Raw genomic sequence first — 17,497 nt, forward strand, 5'->3', positions numbered from 1 at the left:
GTAAGGTAAGTACGTGAATTCTTTTTCCTACCTTTATAATTTAGTTTTCCTTTTTTTCTCTCTATTCTTTCTTTCGCTCTCCTTTTCGAAGACTCAATGCCGCGGCCTGCATACTTTCCACGAGCGTCGCGCGTGCCCTACGACTACGATGGGTGAGTACATGCGGCTACTTCCTCGGCTCTCATAAAATATCGTTACACTTCGAATTTCACCCCAGACTTGGCCCATCAGGAAACGTAGTTTTCTTGGTCTCTCCACGGATGCGTAATATTACACTAACGATGGTTTACTTTTTATACAGGACTGCAGACTTCGTCCGAGCTTCGTCCCGAAGGGATTCGATCGAGCGCTCGACTTATCGATTACAGGAGTTTCGGTACGCACCTTTTTCATGCCCTCGTTATAACGGAGTGTGAATAAATTAAAAGAGCGCGTCTTCGTTTCTTCAGCCGGACAATATCATTGCGAAGCCCAAAGAATTTTAGGGCTCCGATCGGAGACACCTGCAAATCGCAACTGGATAACCAGGACAGCAGTGGCGGAATCAAGTTTACACGTTTATTTTCTTAAAGAAAAATTTCTCTAGATGTAAATATATATATATGTATATATGTATATGGTGTTATGTATATTATGTATATTCGTTTCACCGCGTCCGGTAGTTAATCTCGTGAGTGCCCAAACGTGGTGGGCGAGATTTACATACAATGTATATTAAAATTATTAAAATTTCCGATCGAATCCCTCTCGGAAGACTCTTCTCTGTTTCGCGATCGAACGATTTCAGCGCGATTCACGGCCGAAAAGAAAAGACCGTCTTCACTTCTATCTCCCCTTCTTGATCTCATTCGAAGAGACATGCATAGATTGTAATATCGCATGTGTGTCTTACCTACGATGCACTGAATAAAGTTAATGGTATATGTCGCGTCGCCTGCGCTCATCCATTGAACCGGTACCCGTGTAAAGTGCATTGATCAAACGCTGTACATTGTTAATAACAATATCTCCCGCCGCTACGTTCTACGTAGCGGTTAGCAGCGATTTCGCGCGAATCGACGTCGCGAGTAAGGGAGAATATAAACGACGCGCCACGTGGAAAGATGAAAAGGAGGAAAGAAAAAAAAAAATTCAGGGCATTCTCTTGCGAATTTTAAGGTAACAATTAGATGTTCAATGCACGGAGAGGCGAAGGCTCGCGACATTCCGCGTGGGGAACGAGGCGAAAATTTAGACATTTTTACGACCGTGTCATCGTCGCCGAGGCTCGATCGGTTCGGGCGAAAGCGCTGCGACATTTTTCTCCTTTAACACCTTCTTCGAGTATGTCGAGAGTCGAAGCGGGTCAGACTGCAGTCGATAAAACAGCGAAAGCTGTGAACCTAATCGCCCGCGAGTACACCCTGGGATCGCTTCTTTCGCTCGTTTTAAACAAATTGAACACAGCGGTCCGACGTACGTGTAAACCCTACTAAATTACACTTGCGGTTACGTTCCTCCCACGTGGGAGCCTACAAAACGTAAAAATTGCGCTTAAGAAATACTGCGGAGTGCGACGAGCAACTTAATGCGTTATCACTTGTCTTCGGCACTATCGCTTCGAGAAGAATGTCCCTCCTTTCTTGTTTCTCTCTCTCTCTTTTTTTTCCTCTCTTATATTCCCTAGCTTTTCGCGCTCTTACGTCACATCAGTCACCCGCAATGCCGCCTCGGCCTGCGAGCGTTCCTTCGCAAGGAAATTCCTCCCAGAATTTCTATCCAGTGCACGATGTACAGTACGATTGTGTGTTTGTGTGTTTTTTTTTTTGTTTCTTTTCTTTTCTTTCGTTTACCTTTATAATAGTTTAGAATATACTTCGGTATAGCTCCATGGCAGCATTTAATGTGAAATATACATATATATATATATTATATATTTTGTGTGTTATTTAGTACTTATTAGCTAGAGACCGAGGAGGCCGGATTTTGGGCGACTTTCGGGCGACCGCTAAGCGAATCTGAGACAAATTGAAAATAGGTACTCGAATGTCGAGATCATGAATCAAGCAGCCAGCGTTGAGCTATTCATGAATATATATATATATATTTCTTTTTTTTCTTTCTCGGCGAATTATCATGGAAATTATTCATCACCAAACCAATCGACAGAACGATCGTCGAGAGCTGTTATCAAAAATGACCCAAAATCCAGCCCCCTTATCGTTATACTCGCCCTCGCATTTAGAATTTAGGAGATCGACAATCGATATCGTTCTTATCGCGAGACCTACTTCCCAGTGCCCTGGTAATTAGTTTCCGCTAATCTCGTAAGACTGACAACATGGAACTAAATATCGTTAAGTGATGTTTCTCGTAGCGAGGTCGCTCGCGTTTAGACGTACGAGGGGAAATGAAAAAAGGGAAGGAAAAACTCGAGATTCATTGGCAGGATCCCTAAAAAGCCAGATTCGTGAGGCGAGCTCTGACGCCCCTTATCACGGAGATAAAAGTGTCGATGATCTCGATGATCGATGATCGACCACCTACCGACGATCCGCCGAAAGCCCGAAACGTTAGCGAGGCCGAAACGATCTGCACGAATGAAAAAAAAAAAAAAAAAAAGAAGAAGAAGTCGAATCGCCTTGTCTCTCGCCGCCGACAAAACCAACGACGACGTTACCCGCAACGTCGCCGAAGAAAAATCCCCAGGAAGGGGAACGAAAATCGACCTCGTCGAAGAAGACTCCGGAGTGTCGACCGAGGAAGATATCGACGGATGGTTGTCTTCCAAGGCGAGTGTATTTCTTTTTTTTTTCTCTCCGGGGGATTCCCTTCTACGAGGTCAACTTTTTCCTCCTGGACGCGCTCAAGATCCACACCATCCCCACGTATGACGAAAATGGCGTACAAATGTCGAACTCCGAGACGTAGGGTTCCTCGAGTCTGGAAACCAGGTCGTAGAAATTAGGAAACCGTGCTGGTGGGAAAAAAAAAAAAATACATGCGTTGAGTCCCGACGCAGAGTATCGAATGATTAGCGCTCTTATATCGCCACATTGGTCGGCGATCGTTACCTCGCTTTAGACCCTTAGAGTTAGACCAACACTCATGCTTACGCCTATATCTGTCCTACTCTGATTCTGCGCGCTGACAGCGTCCGAAGGAAAGCGTGCATAGTGATAAGAAAAAAAAAATACACAATCGCCATGCCAGACGTTAAGGGGACATGAAAGTGGCATCCGAGGGGTAAATGGTTCATGATACTTTTCTTCAAACTGAATGTACGGAATTGTCTAAAACTTTACAATGATAAAAATCCAGGGTCTAAGAAAGGTCCTGAAACTGATGGAGTTTCAACTTTTTTTTAAATTTGTTCAGAGGTATTTTTTTAATTTGTTATAAAAAATGAAATTTCATGAGTGTCAGGACCTTCCTTACAGCCTCCACATTCGCGTTGTGAAGGTTTAATAGATTCGGTAAGGCCCAGTTTGTGGAAAAGTTTAACAAACGATAGACCTCTTGGATGCCAGTTTTTTGTCCCACCTTAGAACCTCGACCTCGCGTGGATAAGGCTCTTTAGAAAAGGCTCCCCTCGTTTGTTCTTTTTCTTTCCCCGCAAACGCGAGGTCTCATTAATTGCTCCTATCGTTAAATTAAAAATCCCCTCCTCGGCGTCGAGCCGCGCGTTTTAAAAAACGGATTACACATATCAGTCGACGCGTTTTCCAAGTCCTAGGTTACGAGCATCGAGTGAAGTTTGAGCTTGATCCGAGCCCGCCCATTCTCATCCAGAAGTCTGTGTACAAATATCAAAAGTCGGTGAAATTTCGTGTAAAAGCAAGGCCAAGAGTGCCGAGCACCGTCCCCGAGTCCCTTCGGATTTCCATACAATTTCCATATTCCATTCCCGAAACCTCCAGACCATTCAGCCGACTAGCAGCGAGGAAAACGGAATCGGAGCAAACTCGATCCGGTCTGTACAATCGTGGAGTGTCCCGAAATCCCGCCGTACGAAGGGAAAAAGAAATCCGTGACGTCTTCGAGACGCACCTCGAGACCTTCCTCAGGGTACATCGGTCGCTCGATTCCCTGACGAGTCCCTTGACGGTTGCAAAATCCACCCAGCTTCTTCAAGATCGCCCCTCTCTCGTTCCCGAAATATAAGTAGAAACAATCCTCGCAGAGCCTCGAGCACAAAGGAACAATTTCGAGGCTCCCCCCTCTCGGGTTTTCGAGCGTCCCCGAAGAAGCTCATACAATGAAACCCTTTAATTCGAGTTCCTGTACGACGAGGAGACGCTTCCCTCCACCTTAGGAGGCCTTGAGAGCGTAAAATCAGAGTAGCCCTAAAAATGACGATTCGAGTTCCTATACTAGTACGCATAGACTCGTGTAACGCCACACGAGATACGTCTCGCAGGGCTCGAGGTTCTCGAGAAATCGGATCTTGGCCACTCGAAGGAGGTGTCCACCAGGAGGTGGGACAACCGGGGCCTCTTCGGCTGCCCTCGATGGACAGCGATAACAACAACGACTTAGATAAGAGTCCTGGAAGGAACGCGGCGAAGAGTGGCGATGGACCCGCTGGATTCGATGGAGTCGTTGAGGCTTTTCCGATTAAAGGGACCAGTGGTACCAGCGGAACCACTAGAACCTCTATCAACAAGACCACTGTAACCAGTACAAGTAATATAATCAGTAGATCTATCGGAATCGGTGGAACCAGTAGGACCAGCGATACCAATGGAATCATGAACCGGATCATTAGAATCGGTACAAGCAATGGGATCATCGGAATCAGAGGAACCAGTAGTACCAGCGGTACCAATGGAACCATGGACCGGACCATTGGGACCGGTACAATCAATAGGATCATCGAATCCAGCGGAACCAGCGACACCTTCAAAGACAACCGCCAGGAAGACCGAGTCGATCTTAGAACCAGACACCACGGTCACACGCTGTCCGGGCTGCTGGCCTCGTCCTGTTCCTCCTGCTCGTCCTGCTCGTCCTGGTCGTCCCTTTCGTCCGCACAAACGTGCTCCACTTCCGACTCGCTGGGCGGGCTGGGCTGCTGCAGCTGGTACTGACTGAACCCATGGCTGTGCCCATGGTTGTGGCTCTGGTGATGGTGCAGCAGGCTGTGGTGGTGGTGGTAGCAGAGTCGGCGATCCTTTACCCGCTGCTCCAGGTCGTCGATCGGCACCTCGCGACCTCGTCTCCTCAACCTCTGGTGACACACCAGGCACAGGAGCACCACCATCAGGACGGCACCTGCCGCGCACCCCACGGGAACTGCGTAATTGTCCGGCGGAGCCACCATTTTACCTGTAATCAGTCGAGCACTTAGTTCATGCGGAATATCGACATTTGCCTATATCGTAAACGAACATTGAAAATACCCAGGGCTCATCTCCAGTGGAATTTCCGATTTCAAATGTCACTTATTTCAGGAATTTAAATTAATTCATTTTATATCAATATTTTATACGGCTCTTTAAATCTAAACCACCATAATTGCTTAATGAACTTCCTCGAATACTCGCTCGGGATTTCGGGATTGATTTTCAATTCGACTAAATTACTTATAAATTTGAGATCGTTTGTCTTATTTCGAAATCGGGTTCCTAGAGAGACCTCCGGAGGAAGGCCCTGTATTTGGAATTGATTCTTCATCCCGAGGGTTTGTTTTAATATTGAAGGGTGTACATAATACATATAGCAACTCGGAAACGGTAAATCTCCTTATCGATCACGAATCGAGATCGAGGTGACGCTGATCTATGCGCGACTCGATTAATATTATTCCTTAATCTTGTCGATATTTCTCGTTACTAATCATCCAAATTGCCTCTACAGCGTTTCTACGGTACTTGTAGCTGAGAAGGTAACTGGTAAGCTCGACCGGCGATTAAATCGGAGAACTCTCTTCTACTGCGAGACTTCTGACTAGCAGTGTGCCACGGAAATACGAAAAATATGCGGCAACTACTCGGCAACGCAATTTTCAGCAACGAATACTCGAAGTGTAAATCAATTACTGGTAACACACGGTTTGGTTAATAATGATTAATAAAAGGTTAGTCAACTCCCAACGGACCGATGACGACCACGTTAGATATTGGCATTAGTTGCACGCTCTCGGACAAGGTGCTCTTTTAAGGGACCACGAGGAAGCCCCTGAAGAAGGGGCGAAAGATCAGAAAATAGATACGTGGAGGTAAATAGAAAGATATAATCAGGGTCGAGAGTGACGTGTGGCAAGACCTGCACAAGAAGATTCGCATGCACTCATCAAAGATATATACGTAATACATGTATATGTATATATATCCAAATATATAGATATGTAATATAAAAGGCATATCACAAATCGCATTCGTCCTGTGTTCATGCACGTACGTATCCTCGAGGGTCTGAAGAAAGTGAATAGTCGTACCTACTGGCGTAGGTCAGTGCCGTCTACCGATACTTCTCACCCTGAAGACGACCTCTATGACTCGAATTCCTGGAATCGCCCAGCTGAGAGACCCTGAGGCCCTCTTCCCACGCTCTAAATAATCCCTTTTAACGACAAACACCATTACTTTTGGAATTTCCTTTAGGCCGACGCCGAAGAGGGTCTCTTCAGGGCATATTGCGCCGTGCTTAGTGATTCACCATTTCTTTTCCTCTTTCTCTCTTTCTAGTTTACTTTGGTACTCCCGCCTCGAATTTGCGCTGTTGGAAAATCGTGAGTGGACTCACTTGTTAAGGGAGATCATAACATGCCGGATCGTCGGGAGCCTCGAGAGGGGCTCAGATGGCCACGAACACAAAGCACAGAGAGAGAAGAAGCGTGGCAGAGACTCCTGTGAGTGCTGGTGCCAACGGGGCCGATGCTGCACCTGCGACACCACACAACCATTCACCCACCCAATCCTACCACTTTCTCTCTCTTCTACGCAGGCCTAGGATCTACCTGGATGCTACTTACCAAAAAGCTTCCCATCTTCAGGTCGACCTCAATCCAGGTCTCGAGTTCGTACGGATTTCATTCCCATACGAAAGGAAGGAAAATTTGCCAATCGTGCGAAGTCGCGTAATTGCCCAACATTTGGAAGTCTTATACGAGAAAGTCAATTCCACGTGCGAAAACTGATCGTACGAATTCGAGAACTGGGTCCCTGGTCTCGACCAGGGCGAACCACCTCGTAAAAAGGGAACGTCCGCACCAGGCGAGCCCAATGAGCCAGGTCGACCCTGAAGAGCTCATCCTAGAACCGGGCCGGGGCAAAATGAAAAGCTTCGGGAGGTCTTACCCAGAAGAAACGCATGCATCGTGCAGTATCTATGGTAAAAGTGGACTGCAAGCCGCTAACGCGCGTCTCTTCGTGGTTAATCCAAATGGTTAACGGAGGTGAAGCGGTTCCTCGAGGACTTGGCAAGGTAGTCTTCATGGTGGACCATGGAGAGAGTGTTGCGGAGGGACTTTGGAAAGTCGATATCTCGGCTGGACTTGAACATGGTATGGTCGGATTAGATGAAGAACCGAGTATGCATGTGTATGTGAGAATGCATATATGTATGTGTCGTTTTTTAATATATAAAAGATTATAGAGAGAAGTACCGCCAATTTCGATAAGATGGTGAACCGACCCGGAGGAGTGCATCGACGGTATGCAAGATTACAGCTAATATCAAAAGGCAAAGTATAGTAAAGGGTGGATTATCGCGACTAAAGTGGAAGCGAGGTGGAACATCGATACGTACTGATCTCGACGAGTGCACTTAACTTGGGCACTTACAGTTCTCCTCGTCGGACGTGTCTTCAGGGCCGCAATTGTCGATCGCGTTGCAGCGAAGTCTCTCCGATATGCAGTATTTGTTTCTGCTGCATAAAAACTGGCTCGGGCAATCTTCGCCGACGGTCACCTCCGTCCAGACAGCTCGGAAGCCTTGCTGACCGACCGCCTTGTCCGCCGAGATGAAGCTGAAGAGGAAGATGAAGAGGTAAATAAAAGGGCGCGCGAGGTAGAAATTAAGTACAGCTTAAAAGCTCCAGCCGTCCTTGCAGAGATGGGACCTTGAAGCAAGATACGAAGGAGATATAAAAGAAAAATAACGAAGAGGTACATGATGTCAAACCTAAGGCGCATGTTGTTGTCATCCGAGAGGTAGGTCCACTTGGTGTCGGGAGTCTTGACTCCACACAATTCGATTGGCGGATCCGACACTGAGGACCACATTCTTAGAACCGCAGCTGGACAGCCTCGGACTGGAAATAAAAATCCCAGGATGAGGAAATCTGCCTCGAGGTAGAAGAGGTACACGAAGAGGATCTAGAGAGCGGCTTTTCCTACCCGACTGTTCGCCCTCCACGGAGAAGAGCTCGAAGTTGAGCAAGATCTGGTGGTTCGGCTTGACGCTGATGAACCAGTTGCAGGTTTTACTGGCCAGATTTCGAGCAGGTCCGTCGTACTTGTTGGGGAAGTTGGGACTGGTGATCATCCCGTAGTCCAGGCTGCTGATATTGGCGCCGCAGTCTGGAGATAATTCCCATCGTCAGGCAAATTAATTCCCCAGAGGACTGTCGGATGAATCGAGGGGAGTTACCTCCGAAGATGGACTTGGCGACCTCGAAGGTGTAGCGAGCCTTGAAGCCGCTATACACCAGCTCGGAGTCCGAGTGTAAAATGACTTTCAAGCCCAGAGCTCCCAGGTTGGACTCGACAGGGCCAGGAGAAGTCATTCCACAGTACCTGCCGATCAGCTTCTCGGTGTTGTCGCGGTACATGTTGTAGATCTCGACCCAGTCGTCCTGGCAGAGTTGGGAGCTGAAGAGGAAGACGAAGCGATAATCCAAAAGAATTCAAATCCTGTCTTCGGCATGGAGTTACGGATTTTTCTCCAAATATCCAGAGACTGGAGAAACCTTTTAACGAGTAGAAAATATAGAAAAATCAAGGCTCACCCGTAAAAGCCAACGGTCAGGTTCGTGTTCCTCGTGCGGACCTTGAAGTGGTCGAAGACCAGGGTAACCTGCTCGTTGGGCGTCGCCAGGAAGAGGTAGGTGCAATCCGTGTCGCTGGGGTAATTACTAGGATATCTAGGGGAATTGAATTCCCCTTTCTTGCGCGAGGAACTGCGATAAGTGAAGAGGCAGCTGCCATCGGGAGCTGCCGTGCCAGGTATCCTGTATTCGGTCTCGAAGTTGTACCTGAAGGAAGTCAAACGGGGGGGATAAATATTTACTCCGAGGTTCCTTAAATAATCTAAACCGTCATCCAAGGACTCACCTCGCCTTGAAACCCCTGCCCTGCAACTCTCCGCTGCTGAAGACCATAACGAGCCGCGGCCCATCGCTAACTACATGGCTCGGAATACTGTTGCCGCAAAGTTCATAGTCGAATTTGTCGTAGGAATCCGTCGCCTCCTGGCCCTTCAAGTACAGCTTCAGGTACCCATCGGTGCAGGCCGAGCTGTGTATTAGGAAAGGAAGTACGGTACAAAATTCACCTTAAAGAGATCGATAGAGAAGAGTCTCCACTCACTCTCCCTTGGTCTCGCCCTTAGTTATCTCGAACTGAGTGAAGTTGAGCCGAACCCGCTCCAGGTGTTGAGAATCTTGCATCCCGTAGATGAAGTATCGACACACGACCTTTGGGACGTAAGGGTAGGGGAAATTCGGGCTGACCACAAACCCTGAGGACTCCTTTTTACTCAGGATCTTCTGGTCGCACTCGGATCCCCGGATGTGCTCGCCGTCATAGTTGACGATGAAGTCTGGAAACCGTAAAAATAAGCGAGTGACCAATCTAGATAGGCGAATAAATATACAATAAATCGCACAGCAATTGCAACAATAAATGCGTGCGGTACCACTAACAAACCCACCGAGCTTGACGAAGCTCTCCGAGAACTCGAAGATGCCCTTGAAGCCGCGGTTCTGTGTGTTGGCCGTGCGTTCCAGGGTGACGAATAAGACGAAGAGATTGGCCTCCGACGAGTAGAGCACGAGATTTCGTTGCTGGCCGCAATAAGTGCCGATTACGGCGGATGTATCGTTGGATCCATCGTAGACCTTGACGTAGTCGAAAGGACAGCTGCAAGGAAAGCATGCACTCCTTGTTACACGAGATCACGCCTAGTTTCGGATCAATTTTCTGATCTTAAATGAATAACTAGGTAGCAGTTAAATAGGGCACTTCTTACTGAGGTCCTCCGAAGAAGAGGTCGAAATCCCGAAATTCCAACCTGACTCTCTGACCAGGCTTCCCGATAAACTGATAGCTGCAGACGAGGTCCTTGGGATACGTCCCAGGATACGTCGGCGAGAGTATATTTCCGCTGCGTTTGTGTTCCGCATCTACCGTGAAGCTGCACGGCATGCTCGGCTCCGGTGTCCCGACTTCGTATTCGGCTGTGATAGAAAAAAATGTTTATTTATATATATGTATACACACGCATATGTAGAGAGAGTGATTTTCTCCCTCAGCGCGTCGGCTATTGTCGCTATCGGGGGACACTTTTTTTTTTAAAGGCTTAAGGGTGAGTCTTGATTCAGCTTACATGCATTGATGAAGGTGTAGCGACCCCCGAAGAGATCCGGCAGGGTGATGTTCTTATCGGAGTAGAAGCTAAGGGCGATTCCTTGATAGAGAGAGACTCGTCTTCGAGGTGGAATAGGGCCGCAGAAACGACCCCCGAATGGCGTCTCTATCAGCTTAGTCGTATTCTCCGATCGTATCTCCGTGTAAACGTCCATATATTCGTGGAAGCAACTGCCAATAAACGGGGAGATTAGAAACCGGAAGGGCCAGTTAGAGCAAAATGGCAGGTCGGAATCCCCGAAAATGGGCAAATGGTCGCGTTAAATATTTCCAAAGAATACAATCAACAGACAATCCGCACAATAGTGACACAGTAGATATCAATAATTCTTGACTTATCGCTTATCACTAGGAGGTGGAAAAAATGAGTAATCCCTCTCGTGGAACAAAATCTAATTTATGTACCGGAGCCATTAGTCTTAGAATTAATTCTCAAAGGTGTGAAGTACCAGCTTTCATATTCTTTTTATATACACTGATAAGGTATATTTACAATTTGACGGCGTTGATAACAAAGATACTTACGCGGGTAGCTCTCCAACGGCCGATCCACTGTGCCGATCAAAAGCAGCGGTCACAAAACACACACGAATTTTTATCGACTATACGACTCTTAGAAACATTTCCCCAGACAAGAGCCAAACGAAACCACCATTCGTAATCTTAATCTCCCGGCGTATTGTATTTATTAATTATAATAAACAATGGTCTCGTCGGGCTCGAGTTTGGGTGAGTGCGAAAGCGCACAAATCGGAGGTCTAAGCAACAACCGCCGAATCAAGAATGAAATAACGTTATCCCCAATTTTTTTTATATCTCAGGGTGAATTGTAACCCACGGTGGATAATTAATTCGTCAGGGTCGAGTACTTTATACGACGATGTCGAACTCACTCCGGCGGTGTTCCTCGAAGTCCGAAATTCGTGAAAACCAGCTCGACCCGTTCATGAGGCTGGGCCAGAAAAGTGTAAACGCACTGTCGAGGCTCCCTGTCTGGATTGATCAAAGTCGGGGCTTGGAAAGTTCCATTTTGCAGGCCATCGGGACTGCTCACGAATTTCTGGTCGCACTCTGAAGAGAAATCCAGGGTAATTAATATAAAAACGAGAGAGGGCCACGATTAAATCATCCTCATCGATCTCGTAAGCTCCCAGTTAAACGACAAGGTCCGATAATTAAATTCTATATTAAATATAAATTAAATACCCACAAAATAGAAATTAAATAGAAAAACGGTAGTCCTCATCGATCTCGAAAGCTCCCACTTAAACGGCAAGGTCCGACAATTAAATTATAAATTAAATAGAAATTAAGTAGAGACTAAATACGAAATTAAATAGAAAAACGATAGTCCTTATCGCAGGACTTGCGGAAGGTAAAAAGGGACATCGTTAGTCACTTTTCGACTCGACGGATTTAATTACACGTTTTCTTTTTTGTCGTTTAATTAAGAGACCCGAAGAAGCTCCACCTTGTGGAGCACCGAGGTAGGTCGCACCCTCGAACTCGAGCGATCTCATCTCCTGGGAGGTGAGAGCCTCCTCTCTAGAAGGTAACCGAAGGTAATTAAAGACATGGACGTACTTGGAGTTTTGGCAGTGGTGAATGGTCCCGGTGGTGGTGGCAGTGACGGAACGTAGTCCTGCTGTGGCAGTGGCACATTGACAACCTCATGGGCTGAATTCGGGGACGGTGACGATTCAAAGCACCCCAACAACATCCACCGCCACCGGGAACACACCGCACCACATTAACGGTTGCACTTACGACGTTAATTAACGATGCTCTGGTTAAGTCAACACTGTTGAAAACATCTCGAAATCCGGTGCACAATAGTCTCGCCAAAACTGCGCCCAGAGTTATAGAACTCGAATTTTCGAATTTGAACCCTCGCCGTCTTCGGCCATGAGATAGATTCTTACTCGAAATTCTTGGCGACTCCGAAACATTTTTAACAGTGTACAAAGCGAGGCAGCGTAAGTGGGACCTGCCTTGGAACTATACAAAAATTTCGACTAGACGACAAATTTTGAATGCATAATTTTTTTCTTTTTTTTTTTCTTAACATGTACAGGGAATCAGGCCGTAAGTTAGATTTAAACGGTGCAAAGACGTAAATCGTACGAGCAATTCATTTCCTTTGGTCGGCCAATATTGACGCGATAAAGATTTAGAGACTCTTTAATGTTTATATTTCGTTTTTTTTTTTTCAATTTGTGTTCAATTGCACCTGTCAATTGATCCGCACCTTGGCAAGTCCCACAAGGCTCGCGAGTTAAATATAAAAGCATCATCAATGGATCGGAAATATTGGGACACATTGTCGGGGATAGAATCCTATTAGGGGTGCTCCGAATAGTTGACGGTGAATTCAAACGATTACGCGGAATCGAGGTTAGGCTTAGCGCCAAAGCGCAATTTCGAGCGCGTTGCGAATCGAGCTTTGTCAAATCGTGCGCGAATCGCCGTACTTGTGTCAATATATCGAAATGAAAAGACCCGGGATAGTATTTCGGCAACCGGCTAACTTAATTCGATAGAGATTTTCGGCCTTATAAGTCAGACAAAGACAATGAAATTGTCTGACTTATATGACCATCAAGTGGAAGTGACTCCGAGAAGTATTTCACGGTCAAAGTTGTCTCCAGATATTGAAAGTATTAACGGAAGTTAGATAATTATTCGTTTCCTATCATAAAGTGTTTATTAACCCAGGTAATTTAATGCAAGATGTGAAAGATTCGGGGAATAAATATCACGTTTACGTTTATCCAATTTTCTCTTTTTTTTTTTTCTTTTCCAGTGCCGGGATTCTCGACTTAATGCTAAACCACCGGCGGGTCAAATTGACCGGTTCAAATGGTACTTGTAATGGAGGTATAAATCGTCGGTAGGTTTAGTGTTAAGTGTACACTTGTACTCGAGAATGTCCGAGGTATCGATACATTTTTAACCGTGTACGCGGGTTATCTTCGGTTTTATTATTAATCGAGATAAATATCGTAGTGACTGCAGAGCGTTGCGGAATCCTCCTCCGGGGTGCGGAAGGGAGAGGAGGGGGAGAATAAAAAATGAAACCACCGACATGGCTCACCTGTGGTGGTCCGTGGACAAAATAGCAGGAGAGCGAGGACGGCGAGTGAAACGAAACTACTCCCAGAGGCATGCCAGAGTGCTGAAGCCATACTGTGTCCTGGAAATAAATTCTCCTCTAAAGTTCCATAATATAATGTACCCGACCCCCCGGGGGGTCGAGGAGAAGAGCCGAACTCGAAATGACCAAAGAAAAAAAAAAAAGAGGGTGGAAGGTAGTCGAAAATTTCCCCGAATCGACATTTTCCGAGATACTGAAAAAGAAAAGTAAAAAAAAAGAAACAAACAAAGAAGAGAGAGAGAAATCAGAAAATGTTCCATCCCCCTTACCATATCGTCAGTGTCTGCTCCAGGCACAGGAAGAAGGAGTAAAGCTGATCCGAGAGATCATCTGAAAGTGGAAAAATCGATGGTCATTCGTCCCGGAATGTTCTCTCCTATTTCGTCCTTTCTTTCTTCCCTCCGCGAACAAATAAACGGCGTATCCAAGTGTACAAAAGGGTTCGCCGGCAAAGTGACGGTAATTCGGGCGAGAAAGGCTGTCACTAGGAAAGAACAAAACCAACGACCCTTGCAGAAAGTCGCTTCCGGCAGTGTCCTTTTCTTTTTTTTTTCTCTCCTTCCCCCCTCCATTCGGTCCGCGCATGGGTCTTCGTCAAATGTGGCGCCACATTGTACACGCATTTCGGGACGGAGCGACAGCTCTTGATGAGTTCTTCTTTTCCGCGTTTTCATACGTTCTTCTTCGGGTCTGCCGAGCACGAGAATCCGACAAACCCCCGAGTCTCCCCTTGGAAGTGGAAACCGCCGGCATATGAATTCGACGAGTAATGCAAAAAGTCAAGACCAAGACAAATTTCACTTATCGCCACCTCGGAGCAATGCGAAAAGCAAACGCAAAACCAAGCCTACAATGGTACTCTTATTTGGGCTTGCATTTCCCTTTGTAAAACATGGCTTACACTATGTTAAATTAGTAAACAATTCCACCGGAAGATCCGTGACGAGTCTTAAGGTCTGACTAAATCTCAAAGTCAGCGACTTTGCATAAAAGTATCGGTAGAAATAGTTTTACTCGCGTGTAAAAATTGACCCGTGCTGTCGGAACGAGTTACTCTTGTAACCCCTTCGTAGAAAGGGGTGCGAAGTAGCGAACTCGCAGAACCCTCTTTGCCACGCCCATGGTCCATGAGCGCGTCGCAAAGTGAATTCCGTCTACGCCGTCCCGAATCGAAATTCTCACCGTTCCACCCGCGACCTTCCCTTTAATATAAGGGAATCATCCTTTCCCTTTCTCCGCCCCGTAGTCGTCCATCCGCTTTATGCCCCCTTTTTTAGTCCGTCCAAAGGGAGGGCGAATCGCTCGGGCAATGGCGACCCGGCCTCGGGGGTGGTTTTCGTCGGAAGGCGCCAAAGGAAAATGCAAAGTGGCGAGCATCGCCACCCCCGGGGTGGGGTTGACAGGATCCGAACCGCGCCCATGCGCTCCCCAAGGATGGCTCGATGCCCGATACCCCAGCTTATAGTCCACCCATCCAATCCAGCGATAGGACGAATCGCAAGATCGCCTTTCCCCTAGATCCAGCTAATCGAGACCCCGAATTAAGGGAACCTCGATTACAGGACGCAACGACACCGAAGGGGCGACCTTGCGATCCATCCCATGGATAAAGTAAACATGACTGGTTCAAGTTCGTCCGGAGATCCCAGTGTAGTCGCATATTTAGTAGCAGTAGGTAATAGGCACCGTTCAGGGGCACTTTCCGCATCCAGTTGTCCGGAGTTCCGGTCGCGGCATCGACCGCAGAGTAATCGTGTCGCGTGCCTGAAGTAGCGAGGGTCCAAAACAAACGCCCTTCCACAAGCGGCCCTCGAGAGTCGAGGAGGGCTGACGTCCTCGAGGAACGCCGCTGGACCACGCCGCACAGGTGTGTCCTGGCACGCCTCGTAACAGGTGCGATCGATCCCCACCCGGGATCGGGGAGGCCTGGACCAGGTCGCGCCGCCCGCGCGGCGGTGCCGCAGCGGAGGAGGGTCGGTGGCGCAGCGCAGCGCGGGACCCGCGACCCCTGTGGACGATCCGCGCGGTAGCGCGCGACTGAGCGCTGCGCCTCGCGCGCCCCTATATATAGGCCCAGAGCCCGCGCGCCCCTATATATAGGCCCGGGGCCCGCGCGCCCACGCCCTCCTATTGGCTAGCGCTGCGCGCTCGCTGGGCGACTACTCGCCGAGTAGCTTGCTCTCACCACTCACCGTGAGACCCGCGAAGGGCGCGGAGGGTGGCGCCCTGGCTCCTCCGCTCGTCGCGTGTCCAGGCGTCGGCCTAGCGCATAGCGTCCGCGGCCGAGTCTCGCTTCGTCTCCCGTCGGCGATTGCGGGCGCGGCCAAGGGCTGGACCGATCCGCGTAACCGGCGACCGACGAGGGCCTCCCCTTAACCTCGGCCGGCCTCACTTCGACGGGGCGCGGCGTCGCGACGGCTACGGTATTGCGACACCATCACTGCTGCTGAGCGACGCGCAGGCCACGCAGTCGACTCCGCTCTCGCGTCCGCCCGACTCCGGCCTGCTCCGGCCTTTGGATTCGGCCGGGCCACCCCCGCCCTCCCACCCAGCACGCGCTACCGAATTCAGCCGTCCCTTCAGAGATGGCGCCACCGCCAAGCGGTGCCGCCTCGAACCAACGACCGCGCCGAATGGAATCTCTCAACATAGAAATAATGACCAAATTCTAGTTTCCATCAATATTCACTCTCTCAATTTCTTTAATAAACAATCTAAATTAGGGATTAATTTTCAGATAGTCGAAGAATGATTCCACGTGTCTTCGCTGGCGTGTCTCCCCTGCAATGGAACCGATTCTTCCGCCTAGATGGGATTTATTCGGTAATTATTTCTCAGAACTGTAAGTCCTAGATTCGCCTTAAAATTCGTAGTACTTCGAGCACGTTCCCAGCATGCCTCCCAGAAGCGAGAAGAATGCGGTACACAGGGCGAATGCATAATGCAGTCCGCCCATTTTCATGCGTACCTCGGAGACTTCATGAAAAATGCATCCTCCCGCCATGGACGCCGAGTGATACGAAAACTTGGATTCGCCCAAACTGGCGGGGGAAAAAAAAACACCTTGTACGCTCCGGAATCAGGCGAACAAAATGAACGTACTCCTTGCTGGCCATTATTCGATCTATATCCGAGGGATGAGATTACTTCCACTCGAGGTAAACTTGCATAATGTAAGTTGGTCGTACCTTTGCCCTCGGGCTTGGATGCATCCCTGGAGGTTTCCCGGTCGCACCCTCGCTAAGGAAGAGCTACGCTTCGGTGGAAAAATTAACCTCCCATCTTTTTTTTTCCTTCCAGAGGGAGGTAAACGTGAGGGGAAAAAAATGAGAAAAAAAATCCACAAATTCCACCCGCGTCGACAAACACTCGGGGGGTGCAAAGGTAAGATAATAAATTCGTAGCCGTTCTTAAGAAAGGTAATTCACATACAACTGTTTATTGAGACATGTAGAATACATCTGGTCATACACAAAAATCTTTGACACTTTAAATCAAGCTCCTAGCCCGGAAAAAAGGAACCATTTCCAATATTGTATCTCTTCTTTCTTTGAAATCCATCGTTATAATCGTTACGTTTAACTACGTTCACACTAAAATTAGGTTGGGGTGTTGGGGTTGGATCGGGTGTCGGGGGAAGGGGGGGCTTAGGGGGCTTGGGGGGAGGCAACTTTCAAGAATTGCGGGAAATCAAAGCGAGCAAAGCAATCGGCGGGTGAATAATTAAGAGACATAATAAGAAGAGGAAGAAGAAGTAGAGGACAAGGAAGAA

At 47.9% G+C, this 17,497-nt stretch overlaps 1 protein-coding gene across 10 annotated transcripts; it reads right to left on the reverse strand.

Moving 5' to 3' along the window:
- Positions 1-1,658: 1,658 nt before the first annotated feature.
- LOC105694831 (cubilin) lies at positions 1,659-16,080 on the reverse strand. Of its 10 annotated transcripts, XM_012415876.1 has the most exons (19): positions 15,412-15,696; positions 13,995-14,055; positions 13,666-13,764; positions 12,156-12,248; positions 11,465-11,642; positions 11,097-11,123; positions 10,531-10,742; positions 10,174-10,381; positions 9,856-10,064; positions 9,513-9,744; positions 9,258-9,440; positions 8,933-9,178; positions 8,575-8,795; positions 8,322-8,504; positions 8,107-8,236; positions 7,767-7,951; positions 7,281-7,471; positions 6,727-6,866; positions 5,192-5,307 (listed from the first exon to the last, which is right to left on the reverse strand). In XM_012415876.1, exons 3-19 carry the CDS (start codon positions 13,754-13,756, stop codon positions 5,304-5,306), a joined length of 2,733 nt encoding a protein of 910 aa, XP_012271299.1. In that variant the 5' UTR covers positions 13,757-13,764; positions 13,995-14,055; positions 15,412-15,696; the 3' UTR covers positions 5,192-5,303. The 10 variants fall into 10 exon arrangements, 9 of the variants coding, with proteins under 9 accessions (XP_012271297.1, XP_012271295.1, XP_012271296.1 ...); XM_012415878.1 differs by lacking the exon at positions 6,727-6,866 and having other exon boundaries at positions 5,101-5,307; XR_001103559.1 differs by lacking the exon at positions 7,281-7,471.
- Between the last annotated feature and the right edge of the window lie 1,417 nt (positions 16,081-17,497).

This window comes from Orussus abietinus, unplaced genomic scaffold (genome assembly GCF_000612105.2).
Source record: "Orussus abietinus isolate OABI.00-Male unplaced genomic scaffold, Oabi_2.0 scaffold319, whole genome shotgun sequence".
NCBI lineage: Eukaryota > Metazoa > Arthropoda > Insecta > Hymenoptera > Orussidae > Orussus > Orussus abietinus.

Excerpts from the sequence above, each read along its gene's own strand:
- LOC105694831 (XM_012415872.1), bottom strand. The coding sequence starts at position 13,756 with ATGGCTTCAGCACTCTGGCATGCCTCTGGGAGTAGTTTCGTTTCACTC. Across the intron at positions 10,065-10,173 it reads CTCTTCTTCGGAGGACCTCA|CTGTCCTTTCGACTACGTCA; the intron begins GTAAGAAGTGCC and ends CTTTCCTTGCAG. Across the intron at positions 8,237-8,321 it reads CGTGGAGGGCGAACAGTCGG|TCCGAGGCTGTCCAGCTGCG; the intron begins GTAGGAAAAGCC and ends TTTTATTTCCAG.